At 66.1% G+C, this 21,071-nt stretch overlaps 1 protein-coding gene across 1 annotated transcript; it reads right to left on the reverse strand.

Moving 5' to 3' along the window:
• Window positions 1–776: 776 nt before the first annotated feature.
• SMC1A (structural maintenance of chromosomes 1A) lies at window positions 777–21,064 on the reverse strand. The gene is given in 30 exon segments (XM_066984834.1): window positions 777–912; window positions 1,644–1,754; window positions 2,849–2,918; window positions 3,020–3,171; window positions 3,667–3,821; window positions 4,613–4,769; window positions 6,274–6,384; window positions 6,469–6,594; window positions 6,596–6,623; window positions 6,726–6,871; window positions 6,973–7,114; window positions 7,192–7,298; window positions 7,380–7,496; window positions 7,714–7,851; window positions 8,276–8,376; window positions 8,379–8,421; window positions 8,500–8,596; window positions 8,598–8,672; window positions 9,442–9,629; window positions 11,448–11,655; window positions 12,523–12,605; window positions 12,695–12,748; window positions 12,750–12,836; window positions 12,905–13,163; window positions 13,934–14,172; window positions 14,879–15,010; window positions 15,012–15,083; window positions 16,835–16,947; window positions 18,485–18,673; window positions 20,912–21,064. Coding segments are annotated over 30 exon segments (3,693 nt in total). The 5' UTR covers window positions 21,021–21,064; the 3' UTR covers window positions 777–828.
• Between the last annotated feature and the right edge of the window lie 7 nt (window positions 21,065–21,071).

The raw sequence follows: 21,071 nt of genomic DNA on the forward strand, positions 1-21,071 counted from the left end.
CAGCTCCAGGGGGTCCTTATAGCCCCCATACCGCCCCCCGCAGCTCCAGGGGGTCCTTATAGCCCCCTATATGGCCCCCGCACAGCTCCCGAGGGCCCCTGTAGCCCCCCCCCCAGCCCCCCAAGGGTACATATAGCCGCCCATAGGGTCCCAGGGAGCCACTATACAACACCTATATGGCCCCAGGCGGGTGCTATGGATGCCAGAGCCCCCACGTAGCCCCAGCAGGTCCCTATGGACCCCATACATCCCCCTCATAGCCGCAGGGGGGCCCCACACCCCCATATAGCCCCGGGGGCCCCTATAGCCCCCATACAGCCCTCTTGTAGCCCCCCCTATAGCCCCAAGGTCCTGACAGCCCCCATACAGCCCCAGGGGGCACCACGGAGCTCCAGGGCTCGCCTATAGGGAGCCATATAGGACTGGGGGGGTCACACAGCCCCACAGGGGTCCCTATAGCCCCTATAGAGCTCGGGGGGGCCCCTGAAGTCCACAGCCCCCCTTTATTCATACACAAAAGAACTGTTGGGGGGGGGGAATCAAAATCCTTTATTATTTCATCACTAAAATCCACGGAAACGACATAAAAAAGGGGCCCCACGTATGGGGGGGGGGGCACATATAGAATGGGGGGCACATATAGAATCGGGGGGGGCACATATAGAATGCGGGGGGGGGGGGGGCGACGTATGGGGAGGGCGATTAAAAGCGAGAGCATGATTCTACGACAGGTGGGGGGGGGGGGCAGCCTTGATAAGGGGGGGTCCTTGATAAGGGGGGGGGTCTCCTTGATAAGGGGGGGTCCCCAAAGCCCCCCCAAAGGGGGGGTCACTGCTCGTTAGGGTTGGGGTTGGCGTCGGGGTACTTGGTGAGGTCGAAGGTCAGCACCTTGCTGATGACGCAGTCGCCTTGCTGGGGGGGGCACATGGAGGGGGGGGTAAATCCCCGCCATCTGCCCCCCCCCCCCCGGTCATTTTCTGCCCCCCCCGGGGTCATTCCCTTTCCCCCCCCGGGGTATTTCCCCTTCACCCCCGTAAGATCCCCCCCCCGAGAGCTGCTTTCCCCTCTTTATTTCCCTCCCCCCCCCCCCAATTATTTACACCCCCCCCCCACCCCCAAAATCATTTTACCCCGCCCCGCAGGGGCATTTACAATGTGGAAGGGGGGAGGATTAACTCCCGGGGGGGGGCATTTACCCCCGGGGGGGTCATTTACCCACTGTTTATAGGGTCATTTACCCCATGGGGGGGTCATTTACCCCATAAGGGGGAATTTACCCCATGGGGGGGGGGTCATTTACCCCATAAGGGGGCATTTACCCACTGTTTATAGGGTCATTTACCCCATGGGGGGGTCATTTACCCCATAAGGGGGCATTTACCCACTGTTTATAGGGTCATTTACCCCATGGGGGGTCATTTACCCCACGGGGGGGCCATTTACCCCACGGGGGGGCCATTTACCCCCTTCCCCCCCCCACCCCGGGCTATTTCCACTCATCCCAGAAGCCCTTTTACCCCCAAACCCCGCTCTTTTACCCCTCCTCGCGACCGTTTTACCCCCCCGAAGCTCTTTACCCCCAGGAGCCATTTTGCCCCCCGGGGGTAGTTTTTTGCCCCCCCCCGGGGGGAAGTCGTGCCCACCTCGGGGTAGACGCCGATGAGGCTCTGGGCCTTGGTGTAAAATTCCTCCTTGAGGGAGATGACGATGGCCTGGAAGTTGGCGGCCGACTGCTCCTTGATGTAGTTGGCCACCTGCAGGGACCCCCAAAATGGGGACGGGGACCCCCCAAAATGGGGTGGGGACCCCCCAAAATGGGGTGGGGACCCCCCTGTTCCCCCCCCCCCCCCGGCACCCCAAAAAGAGGGGGGAAAAGCGCGGGGGTAGGGAGCCCGAGTTGGCTCCGAGGGACGGGGGGGATGCTGGAAGCGAAGGCAGGGACCCCCAAAATGAAGGCAGGGACCCCCAAAATGAAGGCAGGGACCCCCCAAAAATTTAGGGGGTACCCCAAAAATTTAGGGGGTACCCCAAAAATGAAGCTGGAGACCCCAAAAGTGAACGGGACACCATGAAACACCCAAAAACGCACCCTACGACCCCAAGCCCAGCCCCCAAAATAGACGTAGGGAGAGCCCGGAGCACCCCCGGGGACCCCAAAAATGGACTCCGGGGCCCCAAAACCACACCTGGCCCCCCCCCTCCCCGCTCCTGGGCACAAATATGGACCCGGGGACCCCAAAAGTGCTCCCATAATCTTCATGGACGGACCAAGGGCCCCCCAAAATTGCCCCAGAGCCCCCCAAAACCCCCCAGGGCGCCCAGAACAACCCCGAAACCGGCCAGAAATCGACCCAGGGACCCCAAAACTGCCTCCAGGAACCCCACAGGGAGGGGGGTGGCCGGGACCCCCCCCCCCCCCCCGGTGCCTGGTGGTGGTTGGGGGATCCCCAAAACCAGCCCTGGGGACCCCAAAACCAGCCCCGGGGACCCCAAAACCGCCCCGACCCCCTGTGACCCCGTGAACTCCCGGTGACCCCGGGGGGGGGGGCCTCGAAACTCGCTCCACGCCCCTGACCTCCCTGTGACCCCCTGACCTCCCGGTGACCCCCTGACCTCCCGGTGACCCCGGGGGAGCTCAGCGCCCCCAGCCTCCCGTGACCCCGATCCGAGACCCCCGCGGCCCCCCCAAACCACGTGGGGGCAGCGAGAGCCCCGACCAGGCCCCCCCCCCCCCCCCCAAAAAAAAAAACACCGGAGGGCCCCCCGAAGCCCTGCGCCCCCCAAAAATCCCCGTGAACCCCCCAAAAAGTGAGACACCCCCCCCAAAAAAAAAAACCCCAAACCCCACCTTCCCGATGTTGGTGTTGTCCAGCGCGGCGTCGATCTCGTCCAGCACGAAAAACGGGGCCGGCTTATAGCTGGGGGGGGGGGGACGTAAAAAAACAAAAAAGGGGGTGAGAAACAACACGGGGGGACCCCAAATTAAAGGGGGGGGGCGGCACCCCGCTACCCGTCCCACCTGTGGATGGCGAAGAGGAGGGCGAGGGCGGCCACCGTCTTCTCGCCCCCGAGAGGTTGTCCATGGGGGCGGAAGCGCTTGCCCGGGGCCACGCAGTTGTAGTTGATGCCGTCCAGGTAGGGCTCCTCGGGGTTCTCGGGGCCCAGGAAAGCCTGGGGGGCGGGGGGGCGGGGGGGACATCGCTGGGGACGTCGGGGACGTCGGGGACCGCGCAAGGGCGGCGCCCGTTGGGAAACGGGCCCGGAACGCCCGGAACTCCCCCCAAAAACGGCCAGGAAGCGAGCCGGGGACGCCGAAATCGAGCCGGGGGACCCCGAAATCGCCCCCAGGAGCACGGCGGGGGTGGGGAGGGGGGGGGGGGGGGTCAGGGCCACCCCCGTGGTGCCTTGGGGAGGTTGGGGACCCCCAAAGGCAGCCCCGGGGGACCCTAAAACCAGCCCCGAGCCCGGGGCCACGCAGGACCTGGGGGGAAGCCGGGGTGGGGACCGAGGGGGCCGGGGCGGGCGTGCGAGGCCGGGGTGGGCGTGCGAGGCCAGGACGAGTGTGCAAGGCCCCGTGCGAGGCCGGGGCAGGCGTGCGAGGCCAGGACGAGTGTGCAAGGCCCCGTGCGAGGCCGGGGCGGGCGTGCGAGGCCCCAGAGGAGGTACCTGGGCGCTGCTGTTGCGGGACAGGGCCTTGTAGATCTCGTCGATGTTGGTGGCGACGGACTCGAAGCAGGCGTTGAAGCGGTCGAAGCGCTCCTTCTTCATCTGCTCGAAGGCCTGCTTCGCCTTCTTGGCCCGCTTGCGCGCCGCCTCGAACTCTGCGGGGCGCCCCGGCACCCCCGCGTCACCGCCTCGGTGGCCCCACGGCCCCCCCTGGGTCCCCAGACGTCCCCCAAACTCCTCGGTCCTCGTGTCCCCCCCGCCAGGCGTCTCCGTGTCTCCTTGGGGTCCCTTTATGTCCCCAAACGTTCCCCGAACTCCTTGGTCCTCACATCCCCCAGCATCCCCACGTCCCTCCGTGTCCCCCCATCTCCTTGGGGTCCCCATGTCCCCCGGTGTCCCCATGTCCCCATACATCCCCGTATCCCCTCGGTGTCCCCATGTCCCCCAGTGTCCCCCGCCCCCGTACATCCCCGTATCTCCTCGGTGTCCCCATATCCTTATATCCCCTCGGTGTCCCCATGTCCCCAAACATCCCCGTATCTCCTTGGTGACCCCAAGTCCTTCAGTGTCCCCACGTCCCCCAGCACCCCCATATCCCCTTGGTGTCCCCACGTCCCCCAGCACCCCCATATCCCCTTGGTGTCCCCACGTCCCGAAACATCCCCATTTCCCCTTGGTGTCCCCACGTCCCCAAACTTCCTCGTATCCCCTTGGTGTCCCCAAACTTCCTCGTAGCTCCTTGGTGTCCCCATGTCCCCAAACACCCCCCTAGCCCCTTGGTGTCCCCAAGCGTCCCCACATCCCCAACACCCCCATACCCCCTTGGCGTCCCCTTGCATCCTCACCTCGACCCCATCCCCACCCCTCTTTGCCCCTCACACCCGCGACTTCCCCGTGCCCCCCGTGTCCCCCCCCCCCCCCCCGCGCGCCCCCAACTTGTCCCCACCGTCGGAGGTCTCCTGGAACTTGTCGCGGACGCTCTCCAGCTTCTCCATGGCCTTCATGTTGGGGGCGGCGATGCGCTGCAGGACGCTCTGCTGCTCCGTCAGCCGCTGCTGCAGCTGGTTCATCTCCTGGCGGATCTCCTCCTCCGCCTGCGCGTCCTGGGGGCGGGGCCGGGTCGGGGGGCGTGGCCTCGAGGGGCGTGGCACCGGGGCGTGGCCTCGAGGGGCGTGGCACCTCGAGGGGTGGGGCTTCCCCGGGGCACGGATGGGGCAGGACCCGCTGCAGGGCGGTGGCCTGGTGGGCGGAGCTTATGGGGCGGGGGGCGTGGCCCGAAGCGCGAGGGGCGTGGCCCGAAGCGCGAGGGGCGTGGCCCGAAGCGCGAGGGGCGTGGCCCGAAGCGCGAGGGGCGTGGCCCGAAGCGCGAGGGGCGTGGCCCGAAGCGCGAGGGGCGTGGCCCGAAGCGCGAGGGGCGTGGCCCGGAAGCGCGAGGGGCGTGGCCCGAAGCGCGAGGGGCGTGGCCCGGCGCGAGGGGCGTGGCCCGGGCGCGAGGGGCGTGGCCCGAAGCGCGAGGGGCGTGGCCCGAAGCGCGAGGGGCGTGGCCCGAAGCGCGAGGGGCGTGGCCCGAAGCGCGAGGGGCGTGGCCCGAAGCGCGAGGGGCGTGGCCCGAAGCGCGAGGGGCGTGGCCCGAGCGCGAGGGGCGTGGCCCGAAGCGCGAGGGGCGTGGCCCGAAGCGCGAGGGGCGTGGCCCGAAGCGCGAGGGGCGTGGCCCGAAGCGCGAGGGGCGTGGCCCGAAGCGCGAGGGGCGTGGCCCGGCGCGAGGGGCGTGGCCCGAAGCGCGAGGGGCGTGGCCCGGCGCGAGGGGCGTGGCCCGAAGCGCGAGGGGCGTGGCCCGAAGCGCGAGGGGCGTGGGCCCGAAGCGCGAGGGGCGTGGCCCGAAGCGCGAGGGGCGTGGCCCGAAGCGCGAGGGGCGTGGCCCGAAGCGCGAGGGGCGTGGCCCGGCGCGAGGGGCGTGGCCCGAAGCGCGAGGGGCGTGGCCCGGCGCGGGGGGCGTGGCCCGAAGCGCGAGGGGCGTGGCCCGAAGCGCGAGGGGCGTGGCCCGAAGCGCGAGGGGCGTGGCCCGAAGCGCGAGGGGCGTGGCCCGAAGCGCGAGGGGCGTGGCCCGAAGCGCGAGGGGCGTGGCCCGAAGCGCGAGGGGCGTGGCCCGAAGCGCGAGGGGCGTGGCCCGAAGCGCGAGGGGCGTGGCCCGAAGCGCGAGGGGCGTGGCCCGAAGCGCGAGGGGCGTGGCCCGAAGCGCGAGGGGCGTGGCCCGAAGCGCGAGGGGCGTGGCCATCGACAAGCCACACCCACTCAGCCTCCCGTGGGGGAGGTTGGCTCATGGGCGGTGAGTCCAGGGGGTGGGGCTTGGTATGCTAATGAGGGGGCGGGGCTAATGTTAGGGGGCGGGGATAAGCAAAAGGGGGCGGGGCCTACAGGGAGTGGGAGGGGCTAGAGGAGGGGGAGGGGCTAGAGGAAATAAAGCCCTAAAGGTGGTGGGAAGGCCAATAAGAAAAGGGGAGGGGCCACAACGAATGGGGAGGGGCCTAAAGGGAGGTGGGAGGGGCATAAAGGGGTGGGAGGGGCCTATAGGAAGTGGGCGGGGCCTCCCTTAAAGGGCCGGCGCACCTTGAGCTCCTCGGGCAGGTCGCTGTAGTCGATCTCGATCAGGGCCTCGCGGGCGTAGAGGCTGGAGGTGCGCTGCGAGCTGCTCACCGGCTCCTCCCCGGCCGCGCCGCCCTTTTTGGGGGGAAACGAGGAAAAAGAGGGGGGGTCAGGAGGGGGTCTCCCCCGTCCCGGTGCGCGCCCTCCCCCCGGCCCCACCTCCTCCTGGCTGATGTCGTCCATGGTGCCCTTGGAGAGGGGCAGCTTGATGTCCTGCATCTTGCAGGCCTGCAGCAGGTTGTGGCGGTCGCTGCGCTTCTGCTCCAGCTTCGTCTCGATGGCCGTCCACCTCCTTCTGCAGGTGCGTCATCTCCCTGGGGGTGGGGGACGACGGGGGGGGTGTGGGGAGGGGCTCCGGCCCCGCCCCCCGCCTCGATTCCCCTTCCCACCACGCCCCCGTTGGCCCCGCCCCTCACTTGTTGGCCCCGCCCAGCTTCTTGCGGATCTCGTCCATCTCGTGGTTCTTGTCGTTGACCTCGGACTTCTTGGCCAAGTGCTGGTTCTTGAGGTCCTGCAGCTGCGCCATCGTCTCGTCGATGATCTTCATGTGCCGCTGCTCCTCCTGCCGGCGCCACCGTCAGCCCGGATTCCCCCCCCAAAATTTGGGTCGAAAAAACCCAAATTTGGTGGAAGAAGCCCCCCCCCCCAAAAAAAACCACCCACCTTCTTCAGCTTCTCGATCTCGGCCTCGTCCTTGCGCACGCCTTGCTCCCACATCAGCACCTTCTCCTGGTCCTCCCGCAGCTGGTTGCGCTCGAAGTCCAGCTGGATGCCCAGGCGCGTCTTCTGGTTCTCGAATTCCAGCCTGGGGGGGTCCTCGACGCGTTAAAAGGGGGGGCTGGGGGCTGCCCCGTAGCCCCCTTGAGCTGAGGGTCCGCCAACCTCTTCTTGGCGATCTCGTTCTGCCTCTTGACCTTCTCCTCCTCGAACTCGCGGATGTTCCTCACCCCGATTTCGCGGCAGAACTCCTCAAACACCTCGTCCTCCACCTTTGGGGAGGCAGGGGGGACACGTCGTCAGCCCTACGATGCCTCCAGCCCCCGGGGACCCCGAAAGCCCCACAACCCAACCTGGTTCATCTTCTCCTTCAGGTCCTTCATCTCCCGCTCCCGGCCCTGGATGATCCTCTTGATGTCGTTGATGCGCGGCCCAAAATTGGCCAATTCGCTCTCCAGTTTTGACTTCTCCTACAGCAGCGGGGACAAAAACAGGGGTCAGAGAACCCCAAAACACCCCCTGCGACCATATAAACCCCATAAAGCCCGTGGGGAAAGCGTATGGCCTCCGCAAATCCCCTCAAAATCACCAAAAAGAGACGTTTTGAGCGGTTGCGAAGCCCCAAGACACGCACATGGCTTGTGGAACGTCCCCAAAACGGCGTAATCGGCCCCAAAAGGGGGTTACCTGGAGGTTGAGGGCGAGGTGGCGCGTCTTGGTCTGCTCCAGGTCACTCTGCGAGTACTTGAGCCTCATCTGGAGGCCGTGGGCTTGGGATTGGACCTGCCGCAGCTCGGCCTCCTTCCTCTTCGCCTTCATCTGCTCCTGGAGGAGGGGGAGGAAAAAGGGGGTGAGGGGGGTCCCGGGGGAGGCAATGACCCATCTGGGCCCCCCCCAGACCCACAAGACCCACGGAGAGGGGCTGTGCTTGGTTTGGGGGCTGCGCGGCCCCGTAACGTCCCATTTTGGGGTTCAGCCTCAAACGCGTGAAGGGAGGGGGACGGAGCCCCAAAACGTTCAACTGGGAGAAGTTTTGGGGTCTATGGAGTGTGTGAAAATGGGAAAAAAAACTATAATTTTGGGGCAGGGGAGAGCAGCCCACAGCGCTGACATCCACCATGATGCTGATATAAGGGCTCATGGGGGGGTTGGATGCGTTGGGGAGCGACAATGTCATGATAATACCCCGAAGTAGTGAATTTTTGGCCCAAAAATCGATCTTTTGGGGGTGGACAGGACCCGTTCCAACCTTCAGCTCCTCCGTCAGCCTCTCCTTCTTCTCCTTCAGCTTGTCCACCGCCTTCTCGTCCCACCGCCGGGCTTTGGCCTTCAGGTCGCTGGCGCCCCCGAGATCACCCCCGATTTTTGGAAGAGGGTCCCGTCCAACGCCACCGTCTGCAACGGAAGCAGGAGGCTCGAACAGACGGGATCGCCGGGGTTTCCCCCAGAAAAAATTTATGGGGTGACGGGGACCTTGTGGCGCTGGTGTCCCCCGAAGGCGATGCGCCGGGCGTCCTCCACGTTGTCGCAGACCAGCGCGTTGCCGCAGGCGTACTGCAGGGCTTTTTTGATGTGGGGGCTCGTAGCGGATCACGTCGATCACCAGCTTCGCCTTCAGCTCCCGCAGCTTCTCGTCCGTCGGCTTCGACCTGTGCCCGGCGGGGGCGTCAGCGGTGAGCCCCCAAAAATCTGGGGTTCAACGGGACCGTCCCCCAGCCCCAAAGACCTGGGGTTCGCCCCCACCCCCCCCAAAAAAAAACAACAGGGGGGGAGCTGAGCATCGAGTTGTTTAATGCAACCCCCCGAAATGGCTGGGGAGGGTTGTGGGACACAAGGTGTTCAATGGGGACCCCCAAAAGGTCAGAGAGGGCTCTGAGCATTGAGGGGTTCAATAGGGACCCCAAAAGCCCAGAGAGGACACTGGGCATCAAGGGGTTAAACGGGGACCCCCAAAACCCCATGGAGAACCATGAGCTGCAAAGGGTTAAAGGGGGCCCCCAAAACCCCATAAAGGACCCCGAGTCCCAAGGGGCCCAACAGGGTCCCCCCAAACCCCAACACCCCAAAGAGGACCCCAAGGGATCCAACAGCAACCCCCCCAAACCCCAACACCCTGGAGGGGTCCAACAGGGCCCCCCAAACCCCTACACCCCCGAGGGGTCCAAGAGAACCCCCCAAACCCCAACAGCCCCAAGAGGACCCCTTGGGTCCGACAGGGTCCCCCAAACCCCAACACCCCCGAGGGGTCCAAGAGAACCCCCCAAACCCCAACAGCCCCAGTAGGACCCCTTGGGGTCCAACAGAACCCACCAAAAAAACGCAAATTCCACAGAAACAAAAAAAGAACCCCAAAAAGAACCTCGGTCCCGCAGCCCCCACACCCAAATCCTTTAGGGGGGGGCTCGGGGGGTCCCCACCTCCAGGTAATCGAGGGGCAGGAAGGTCTCGGGCTCCCCCCGCTGCTCCTTGATGTACTGGATGCAGTCGCGCCCCGTCTTCTCCGAGTCCACGATGATGGCGTCCATGTTCTTGCCCAGCACCTTGGTGACGGCGATCTGGTACTTCTTCTGCGTCGGCTGGCACAGGTCGATGAGGCGGCCGTACTGCGGGAGGGGGGTAAAAGAGAGGGGGGGGTGAGAGGGGGGTTTGGGGGGGCATTGGGGGGGCTTGGGGGGAGGTTGGAGGGGGCTTGGGGGAGGTTGGAGGGGGCTTGGGGGAGGTTGGAGGGGGCTTGGGGGAGGTTGGAGGGGGCTTGGGGGAGGTTGGAGGGGGCTTGGGGGAGGTTGGAGGGGGCTTGGGGGAGGTTGGAGGGGGCTTGGGGGAGGTTGGAGGGGGCTTGGGGGAGGTTGGAGGGGGCTTGGGGGAGGTTGGAGGGGGCTTGGGGGAGGTTGGAGGGGGCTTGGGGGAGGTTGGAGGGGGCTTGGGGGAGGTTGGAGGGGGCTTGGGGGAGGTTGGAGGGGGCTTGGGGGAGGTTGGAGGGGGCTTGGGGGAGGTTGGAGGGGGCTTGGGGGAGGTTGGAGGGGGCTTGGGGGAGGTTGGAGGGGGCTTGGGGGAGGTTGGAGGGGGCTTGGGGGAGGTTGGAGGGGGCTTGGGGGAGGTTGGAGGGGGCTTGGGGGAGGTTGGAGGGGGCTTGGGGGAGGTTGGAGGGGGCTTGGGGGAGGTTGGAGGGGGCTTGGGGGAGGTTGGAGGGGGCTTGGGGGAGGTTGGAGGGGGCTTGGGGGAGGTTGGAGGGGCTTGGGGGAGGTTGGAGGGGGCTTGGGGGAGGTTGGAGGGGGCTTGGGGGAGGTTGGAGGGGGCTTGGGGGAGGTTGGAGGGGGCTTGGGGGAGGTTGGAGGGGGCTTGGGGGAGGTTGGAGGGGGCTTGGGGGAGGTTGGAGGGGGCTTGGGGGAGGTTGGAGGGGGCTTGGGGGAGGTTGGAGGGGGCTTGGGGGAGGTTGGAGGGGGCTTGGGGGAGGTTGGAGGGGGCTTGGGGGAGGTTGGAGGGGGCTTGGGGGAGGTTGGAGGGGGCTTGGGGGAGGTTGGAGGGGGCTTGGGGGGGTTGGAGGGGGCTTGGGGGAGGTTGGAGGGGGCTTGGGGGAGGTTGGAGGGGGCTTGGGGGAGGTTGGAGGGGGCTTGGGGGAGGTTGGAGGGGGCTTGGGGGGGTTGGAGGGGGCTTGGGGGGGTTGGAGGGGGCTTGGGGGGGTTGGAGGGGGCTTGGGGGGGTTGGAGGGGGCTTGGGGGGGTTGGAGGGGGCTTGGGGGGCGTCAGGAGCGTCTTGGAGGTGGGTCAGAGGGGCCTGGGGGAGTCTTGGAGGGGGGTCAGGGGAGTCTTGGAGGCGGGGGTTGGTTTCGGGGGGACTTGGGAAGGGTCGGGGGGCTCGGGGGGGGGACTGGAAGGAGTCGGGGTGTCTTGGGGTGGGCATCAGAATGTCTTGGGGGGCTTAGGGCGGTCTTGGGGAGACTCAGGGTGTCTGGGGGGAGCAGAGCGGTCTTGGGGGGAGCGTCAGAACGTGTTGGGGTTCTCAGGGTGGTCTGGGGTGGGATCGGGGGGTGTTTTGGGGTGAGCCTCAGAATGCCTTGGGGGGCCTAGGGTGCCTTGTGGGGGCTCCGGGTGGTCTTGCGGATGTGTCAGAGTGGGTTTTTTTTTGGGGGGGGGGGGGGGTCAGGGTAGTCTTGGAAAGGGTTAGGTAGTTTTGGGGGTGGGCGTCAGAATGTTTGGGGGGGCTCAGGGTGCCTTCGAGGGGCTCAGGGTGCCTTGGGGTGGGCGTCAGAATGTCTTGGGGGGGGGCTTGGGGGCAGTCAGGATGCCTTGGGGGGCTCAGGGTGTCTTGGAGGAAATCAGGGTGGTCTTGGGGGGGGGCTCAGGGTGCCTTGAGGGCCGATCAGGGTGCCTTCGAGGGGCTCAGGGCGTCTTGGGGGGGTGTGAGCAAGCGGGGGTGCCCACCACGGAGCCGGGGTAGAGGCGCTTGATGCTGTCCATGATCTCGGCCTTGCGCTGCTGCCGGCTGCTCTCCTGGCGGTCGATGCGGGCGTCCCCGAGCTGCTCCATCACCTGGTTGAGCTCCTTGTTGATCTCGTCGATGCGGCGCTTGGCCAGCTCCACCTCCTCCGTCAGCTCGCCCTCCAGCCGCTTCTGCTCCTCCAGGGACTGCCTGGGGGGGGGCAGCGAGGTGTTGAGGGAGATGGGATGCGGGCACGGGGGTGGGGAAGGCTTTGGGGTTGCGGAAATGGGGACGGGGAAGGGTTTGGGGTCGTGGAAATGGGGCTGTGGGGACGGGGAAAGCGTTGGGGGTGTGGGGACATGGGGATGGGAAAGGCTTTGGGGTTATGGAGGTGGGGCGGGGAAGGGTTTGGGGTTATGGAGATGGGGCTGTGGGGATGGGGAGGGCTTTGGGGTTATGGAAATGGGGCTGTGAGGAAGAGGAAGGCTTTGGGGTTATGGAAATGGGGATGGGGAAGGGTTTGAGGGCCGTGGGGATGGGGTGGGGAAGGGTTTGGGGGCCGTGGGGATGGGGCTGTGAGGAAGAGGAAGGCTTTGGGGTTATGGAAATGGGGACGGGGAAGGGTTTGGGGTTATGCGGAAATGGGGACGGGGAAGGGTTTGGGGTCGTGGAAATAGGGCTGTGGGGACGGGGAAAGCGTTGGGGGCGTGGGGAAGGGTTTGGGGTTACGGAGATGGGGCCGGGAAGGGTTTGGGGTTACGGGGATGGGGCCGTGAGGAAGGGGAGGGCTCTGGGGTTATGGAAATGGGGATGGGGAAGGCTTTGGGGGCCGCGGGGATGGGGTGGGGAAGGGTTTGGCGTTATGGAGATGGGGTTGTGGGGATGGGGAACGCTTTGGGGACTGCCAACGGGGGCACGGGGACGTGGGACACCTGGAGCCCTGCCCCAAGGGCATGGGGACAAGGACGTGGGGACAAAAACGCCTCGGGGACATCGTTAGGGCCCCGGGAACGGGGCCACTAGGACGGGGGCCACCTCGGGGTCTGCCCTGGGGACATCTCGGGGCCAGCGCCTCACTTGCTGGTGGCGATGTACTCCTCCAGCTTCTCGATGCGCTTCTGGTTCTCCTCGATCTCCCGCAGCTTCTGCTTGATCTTGGCCTGGATCAAGGGGGACAAAAAGGGGCTGAGGGGGCAGCCGGAGCCCTAGAGGGGCTTTAACGGGGTGGGGGCGCCCCCCGAAGCCTCACCTCGGTCTCCACCTTCTTCCTCTCCTCCAAATCCAGCCGATCCTGGTCGGCTTTTTTGGTCCCGGTTGAATTTCTCCAGCTCCTGGGCCAGCGTGGCGGCTCGCTTGCTGGCCTCCTCCTTCAGCCGGTGGTACTTCTTCACCTGCAGGGCCACCAAACCGGGTGAGGGGCGGTCCCCACAATTTCGGGGAGCCCCAGGACGAGCCCTACCTGGTTCTCCTCCAGCGTCAGGTCGCGGCCCTGGCTCTGGCTCTCCTCCTCCATGCGCTCCTCGAACTCCTGCCGGGCTTTCTCCACCGAGAGCATCTCCTTCTCCAGCTCGTCCATGTCGCCCTTGCGCTTCTTGTACTGCTTCTGGGCGTTCTGCAGCGACTTCTTGGCCGCCTCCAGCTTCTTGATCTTGTGCGAGGTGTTCTCCTTCGCCTTGATGTACTGCGGCCGCTTCTGGTTCAGCTCCGAGTCCTTCTCCCTGCGGGGACGGGGCGAGGGCGTCGCGGGGAAGGGTCTCGGACCGTTTTGGGGCTCCTGGCCCGGTTCCGGGCTAGATCAGGGAGCTCGCGGCCCGTTTTGGGGGGCTCTCGGCCTGTTTCTAGGGGTGAGGACGTTTTGGGGGCTCTCGGCCCGTTTCAGGGGGGTTTGGGGCCAGACTGGGGAGCTCTCGGCCCATTTTGGGTGCCTCTTGTCCCATTTTGGGGGCTCTCGGCCCATTTCAGCGGCGTTTTTGGCCAGACTGGGGAGCTCTTGGCCCCTTTCTGAGAGCTCTCAGCCCATTTCAGGAGGGTTTGGGGCCGCACTGGGGAGCTCTTGGCCCTTTTTGGGGTCTCTCAGCCTGTTTTGGGGGCTCTCGGCCCATTTCTGGGGAGTTTTGTCCAGACTGGGGTGCTCTTGGCCCCTTTCTGAGGGCTCCCAGCCCATTTCAGGAGGGTTTGGGGCCGCATTGGGGAGCTCTTGGCCCTTTTTAGGGGCTCTCAGCCTGTTTTGGGGGCTCCTGACACTTTTCGGGGGGCTCTCGGCCCATTTCAGGGGGGTTTGGGGCCAGACTGGGGAGCTCTCAGCCCATTTTGGGTGCCTCTTGTCCCATTTTGGGGGCTCTCGGCCCATTTCAGCGGCGTTTTTGGCCAGACTGGGGAGCTCTTGGCCCATTTTTGGGGTCTCTCAGCCCATTTCAGGAGGGTTTGGGGCCGGATTGGGGGTCTCTCGGCCCTTTTTGGGGTCCCTGGGCCCGTTTCGGGGCCTCACTTGATCTCCTTCTCGATCTGCTGCTGCTCCCGCATCATCTTGCCCAGCTCCTTCTTGCGGTCCTTGAGCTCGTCCTCCACGCGGTCCATGCGCTTCTTGTCCTTGTCGATCTCGCGGTTCTTCAGCCCCAGCTCCTTGTTGAGCTTCTCGATCTCCGCCTCGTTGTGGTACAGCTTGAAGAGCTGCAGCTGCACCTGCGCCCGCACCACCTCGTCCTTCAGCCGCTGGTACCGGTCCGCCTGCGGGGGGGGCAAGGAGATACCGGATAGATAAATAAATACCCCAAAAAGACAGAGAAAACAGCAAACGAAATAAAATATGCAAGAAATTACAAAAAAAACCACACGGAAACGCACAATGAGAACACGAACACAAAAAAAGACATAAAAGACACAAGCAAAAAAAAAAAACACAAAAAAAGCACCCAGAAAAAGAACAAAAACCACAAAAAAGCACCCACAAAAAGAACAAAAACCACAAAAAAGCACCCAGAAAAAGAACAAAAACCAAAAAAAGCACCCACAAAAAGAACAAAAACCAAAAAAAGCACCCACAAAACCACACCACAAAAAGAACCAAAAAAAAAAAAACCAAACAAAAAAACACAAACAAAAACCCCAAAACCCCACAAAATAAATACAAAAAAACTACGCGTATAAGACAAACAAACAGAAGCTACAAAAAAAGTCCTAAAACCCCCAAATCACCCCAAAAACTTCAAAAATCGCCGCGTGACGGACGCGATACGGGGCTTGCCCCCCGTGTGGGGGACCCAATATCATGACTCCCCCCACCCGACAGTCCTCCTATCGCGACTCCCCGTGCCCGACGGGCGCGATATCGCGATTTCCCGTGCCCGACGGGCGCGATATCACGATTTCCCGTGCCCGACGGCCGCGATACCGCGGCTCTCGCCGGCTGTCGGCCCCCCGGCGAGGCCCCGACCTCCTCCTTCTCCTGCTTGGCCTCCTTGCGCTCGGCGGCGATGTTCTTCTTGCGGTGGTAGTTGAACTGCGTGTCCTCCTCCGCCTTCACCATCTCCTTCTTGCGCTTGTCGTACTCCTGCGCCAGCTCCCCCCGAGCGGCTGATCTCCTCGAAGAGCGCCGTGCGCTCCTTGGGGTTCTTCATGGCGATCGACTCCACCGCGCCCTATGGGGACGGCCCCAAACCCCCTTAAACCCACCCCCAAACCCCCCCAAGCCCACCCCAAAACCCCCCCAAGCCCACCCCAAAACCCCCCAAACCCACCCCAAAACCCCCCAAACCCACCCAAAACCCCCCCAAACCCACCCCAAAACCCCCCCAAACCCCCCAAACCCACCCCCAAACCCCCAAACCCACCCCAAACCCCCCAAACCCACCCCCAAACCCCCCCAAACCCACCCCAAAACCCCCCAAAACCCCCCAAACCCACCCCAAAACCCCCCCAAGCCCACCCCAAAACCCCCCAAGCCCACCCCAAAACCCCCCCAAGCCCACCCCAAAACCCCCCCAAAACCCCCTCAGACCCACCCCAAAACCCCCAAACCCACCCAAAACCCCCCAAACCCACCCCAAAACCCCCCAAACCCACCCCAAAACCCCCCAAGCCCACCCCAAAACCCCCCAAACCCACCCCAAAACCCCCCAAGCCCACCCCAAAACCCCCCAAGCCCACCCCAAAACCCCCCAAGCCCACCCCAAAACCCCTAAACCCACCCCAAAACCCCCCAAGCCCACCCCAAAACCCCCCCAAGCCCACCCCAAAACCCCCCAAGCCCACCCCAAACCCCCCAAACCCACCCAAAACCCCCCCAAACCCCCCTCAGACCCACCCCCAAACCCCCCAAACCCACCCCAAAACCCCCCAGACCCACCCCAAAACCCCCCAGACCCACCCCAAAACCCCCCAGACCCACCCCAAAACCCCCTTGTGACTCCCTAAAACCCTCTCCCGTCACCCCAAACCCCCCGTGTGGCCACCCCAAAATCCCTTCCACCGCGCCCCACAGGGACAACCCCGAAATCCCCCCGGGGAGCCGCAGTCCCCGTCGGGTTTTGGGGTTTCATCCCACGTCCCCCCCCCGTGTTCTTTTTTTTCATGTTTTCGACCCTAAAAGCGTGCTGCCCCCTAAAACCCACCTAAGGGAACCAACATAGCCCCGCGTCCCCGTCGATCCCCTTAAATCCACCCCAAAACACCCCTGTGCCGCACCAAAACCCCCTTTTGTCACCCCAAACCCCCCTGTGCCCCCCAAACTCCTTTTTCCCACCTCAAAACCCCCCCACGCCCCCTCAACGCCCCCCCAAACCCCCCAAACCCCCTTCCCTTGCCTCAGAGCCCCCTTTCCCCACCTCAAACCACCCCAAAACCCCCCAAACCCCCCCCTACACCCCTCCTCAACCCCCCCACAGCCCCCCAAAACCCCCAGACCCCCCAAAACCCCTTTCCCCGCCTCAACCCCCCCCACACCCCCTCAAACCCCCCCCCCACAGCCCCCAAAAGCCCCCCAGCGCCCCCCAAAGCCCCCCAAAGCCCCCCCATGCCCCCAAAGCCCCCCCAGCGCCCCCAAAGCCCCCCCAGCGCCCCCCAAAGCCCCCCAGCGCCCCCCAAAGCCCCCCGCGCCCCCAAAGCCCCCCATGCCCCCCCGCGCCCCCCCCAAAGCCCCCCATGCCCCCCCCCAAAGCCCCCCCAGCGCCCCCCAAAGCCCCCCCAGCGCCCCCAAAGCCCCCCCAGCGCCCCCAAAGCCCCCCAGCGCCCCCAAAGCCCCCCAGCGCCCCCAAAGCCCCCCCCAGCGCCCCCAAAGCCCCCCCAAAGCCCCCCCAGCGCCCCCCAAGCCCCCCCAGCGCCCCCCAAGCCCCCCCCCAGCGCCCCCCAAAGCCCCCCATGCCCCCCCAGCGCCCCCCCCAGCGCCCCCCACCTGGAAGACGAGGAAGTTCCTGGCCTTGATGAGGATCCCCAGCTTCTCCAGCTCCTCGCTGTACTCGCTCAGCTGCACCACGCGGTTGTTGATCTTGTACTCCGACGAGCTCCCTGCGCGGCGGGTCGGGGGCGGGGGGCTCAGCGCCCCAAAATACCCCCCCAGCGCCCCCCACGTCCCCCCCAGCGTCCCCCACGCCTCCCCAGCACCCCCATGTCCCCCACGTCCCCCCCACCCCCAGCGCCCCCACGTCCCCCCCACACCCCCCCATCCCCCCAGCGCCCCCCACAGATCTCTCCCACGTCCCCCACGTCCCCCCACATCCCCCCCACGCCCCCCAGCACCCCCCATGCCCCCCCGGCACCCCCAAGCCCCCCCAGCACCCCCCACATTCCACATGTCTCTCCCACACCCCCCCAGCGCCCCCCACATCCCCCCCACAACCCCCCAGCGCCCCCCACATCCCCCAGCACCCCCACGTCTCTCCCACGTCCCCCCCCAGCACCCCCCAGATCCCCCTCACACCTCCCCATGTCCCCCCAGCGCCCCCCACGTCCCCCCAGCACCCACCACGTCTCCCCCAGTGCCCCCCCAGCGCCCCCCACATCCCCCATGTCTCCCCCACCCCCCCATGTCCCCCCCCAGCGCCCCCCACATCCCCCCAGCACCCCCCACATCCCCCCCACACCCCCCCCCCCACACCCCCCCACACCCCCCCCACATCCCCCCCAGCACCCCACATCCCCCCCAGTGCCCCCCACGTCCCCTCCATGCCCCCCCAGCGCCCCCACATTCCCTATGTCCCCCACGCCCCCCAGCACCCCCCACATCCTCCCCGTCCTCCCAGCACCCCCCACATCCCCCCCACACCCCCCCCAGCACCCCCCACATCCCTCCCAGCACCCCCCACATTCCACATGTCTCCCCCAGCGCCCCCCAGCGCCCCCACATCCCCCCACGTCCCCCCCACATCCCCCCACGCCCCCCAGCACCCCCCACATCCCCCAGCACCCCCCAGCACCCCCCACATCCCCCCACATCCCCCCAGCACCCCCCACATCCCCCCAGCACCCCCCACATCCTCCCCGTCCTCCCAGCACCCCCCACATCCCCCCCAGCACCCCCACATCCCCCCCACATCCCCCCCAGCACCCCCCACATCCCCCCCAGCACCCCCCACATCCCCCCTATGTCCCCACGTCCCCCCAGCACCCCCCACGTCCCCCCCACATCCCCCCACGTCCCCCCCCACATCCCTCCCAGCGCCCCCCACACCCCTCCACATCCCCCCACGCCCCCCCAGCACCCCCCACATCCCCCCCACGCCCCCCCCCCCCCCCCCAGCACCCCCGACATCCCCCCACATCCCCCCAGCGCCCCCACACGCCCCCCAGCACCGCCCACGTCCCCCCATGTCCCCCACATCCCCCCCAGCACCCCCCACGCCCCTCACATCCCCCCACACCCCCCCAGCGCCCCCAGCGCCCCCAGCACCCCCCCACGCCCCTCACATCCCCCCCACACCCCCCCAGCGCCCCCCACGCCCCCCACCCCCACCCCAGCACCCCCCACGTCTCTCCCACGCCCCCCACATCCCCCCAGTGCCCCCCACGTCTCTCCCACGCCCCCCCGCCCCCCCCCCCGACCCACCGACGATGACCCGGGCGAAGGTGCGGTCCTCGGCGCCCTCCTCGGAGTACACCATGCTGACGAAGGCGCGGCTGGCGGCCGGCTTGCCCACGGGCGCGCCGTGGATGAGGTCCCGCAGGGTCTTCACCCGCAGGTTCGAGGTCTTCTCGCCCAGCACGAAGCTGATGGCGTCCATCAGGTTGGATTTGCCTGGGGGCAAATGTGGGGGGGGGCAATTCGGGGTTAAGGGGGGCCTTGGGGTCACGGGGGGAGGCTCGGGGGGTGGGGGGATAGGGGAGGGTGAAGGGATTCGGGGGGCTCGAGGGATTCGGGGGCTCGAGGGATTCGGGGGGATAGGGGAGGCTGAGGGGATTCTGTGGGATAGGGGAGGCTCGAGGGGATTTTGGGGATAGGGGAGGCTCGGGGGGTTGGGAGGCTCAAGGGATTTTGGGGGGATAGGGGAGGCCGAGGGGATTTTGGGGGATAGGGGAGGCCGAGGGGATTTGGAAGGCTCAGGGGATTTGGGGGATAGGGGAGGCCAGAGGGATTTGGGGGGATAGGGGAGGCCGAGGGGATTTGGGGGGATAGGGGAGGCCGAGGGGATTTGGGGGATAGGGGAGGCCGAAGGGATTTGGAAGGGGAGGCTCAGGGGATTTGGGGGGATAGGGGAGGCCAAGAGGGATTTGGGGGGATAAGGGAGGCTGAGGGGATTTTGTGGGATAGGGGAGGCTCAGGGGGATTGGGGGCGTAAGGGAGGTTGAGGGGATTTGGGAGGCTTCGGGGGGATAGGGGAGGCTTGGAGGATTTGGGGAATAAGGGAGGCTGAAGGGGATTTGGGAGGCTGAGGGGATTTGGGGGATAGGGGAGGCCGAGGGAGGATTTGGGGATAGGGGAGGCCGAGGGGGGTTGGGAGGCTCAAGGGATTTGGGGGGATAGGGAGAGGCTGAAGGGATTTGGGAGGCTGATAAGGGAGGCCGAGGGGATTTGGAAGGCTCAGGGGATTTGGGGGGATAGGGGAGGCCAAGAGGGATTTGGGGGCGTAAGGGAGGCTGAGCGGATTTGGGGGATATGGGAGGCCGAGGGGAGGATTTGGGGGGATAAGGGAGGCTGAGGGGGATTTGGAAGGCTGAGGGGATTTTGTGGGATAGGGGAGGCCGAGGGGGGTTGGGGGCATAAGGGAGGCTGAGCGGATTTGGGAGGCTCGAGGGATTTGGGGGGATATGGGAGGCCGAGGGGGATTTGGGGGGGGATAAGGGAGGCTGAGGGGATTTGGGAGGCTTTGGGGGGATAGGGGAGGCTTGGAGGATTTGGGGAATAAGGGAGGCTGAAGGGATTTGGGAGGCTGAAGGGATTTGGGAGGCTGGGGAGGCTGAGGGGATTTTGTGGGATAGGGGGAGGCCAAGGGGGATTTTGGGGATAGGGGAGGCCGAGGGGATTTGGGGGGATAGGGGAAGCTGAGAGGATTTGGAAGGCTCAGGAGATTTGGGGGTATAGGGGAGGCCGAGGGGATTTGGGGATAGGGGAGGCTCGGGGGGTTGGGGGCATAAGGGAGGCTGAAGGGATTTGGGGGGATGGGGAGGCCAAGAGGGATTTGGGGGCATAAGGGAGGCTGAGGGGATTTGGGAGGCTTGGGAGGTTTTGGGGGATAGGGGAGTCTGAAAGGATTTGGGGGGATAACGGAGGCTGAGGGGGTTTTGTGGGGTTAGGGAGGCTCGGGGGCAGTTTGGGGGACGGGGGAGGCTGGGGGGTTGGACTGACTGGCGAGTATTATGGGATGGGGGCAGCCCAGGGCCTCGGCCACGCCGCAGGGCATTATGGGATGGAGGAGGCCCTGGGCCTTGGGCTAACTGGGGGGTATTATGGGGATGGGGGCAACCCAGAGCATTATGGGATGGGGCAACCCAGGGCATTATGGGATAGGGGAGGCCGAAGGCCTTGGCCTAACGGGTGAGTATTATGGGATGGAGGAGGCCCAGGGCGTTATAGGATAAGGAAGGCCCAGGGCCTTGGCCTGACTGGAGGATATTATGGGATGGGGGCATCCAGGGCATTATGGGATAGCGGAGACCCAGGGCATTATGGGATAGGGGAGGCTGAAGGCCTTGGCATAACTGGTGAGTATTATGGGATGGGGGCATCCCACGGCATTATGGGATGGCAGAACCCCGGGGCATTATGGGATAGCGGAGGCCCAAGGCCTTGGCCAAGCCCCGGGGGCATTATGGGATGGGGGAGCCGCGGGGCATTATGGGATGGAGGACCCCAGGGAATTCTGGGATAGCCGGGGGGGTTAAAGCATCCCGGGGGGGGGCAAGCCCCGGGGGGCAGCGCAAAGCACTCTGGGAGCCCGAGGGGGAAGGGGCAGCCCCGGGGCATGCCGGGAAGGCGGAGGCCCGGTGGGGAGGGAGATTTGGGGGGGGGGGGAGCAGGCCCGGTGCGGGGTCTCACCGGAGCCGTTGGGGCCGATGATGGCGGTGAAGCGCCGGAAGGGCCCGATGATCTGGCGGCCCTTGTAGGATTTGAAGTTCTCGATCTCGATGAGCTTGAGGAAGCCCATGGCGGCGGGAGGGGGGGGGGAGGGGGCAGCGGCCCCGGTGCGGCCGCTACG

This window comes from Anser cygnoides, chromosome 29 (assembly GCF_040182565.1).
Source record: "Anser cygnoides isolate HZ-2024a breed goose chromosome 29, Taihu_goose_T2T_genome, whole genome shotgun sequence".
NCBI lineage: Eukaryota > Metazoa > Chordata > Aves > Anseriformes > Anatidae > Anser > Anser cygnoides.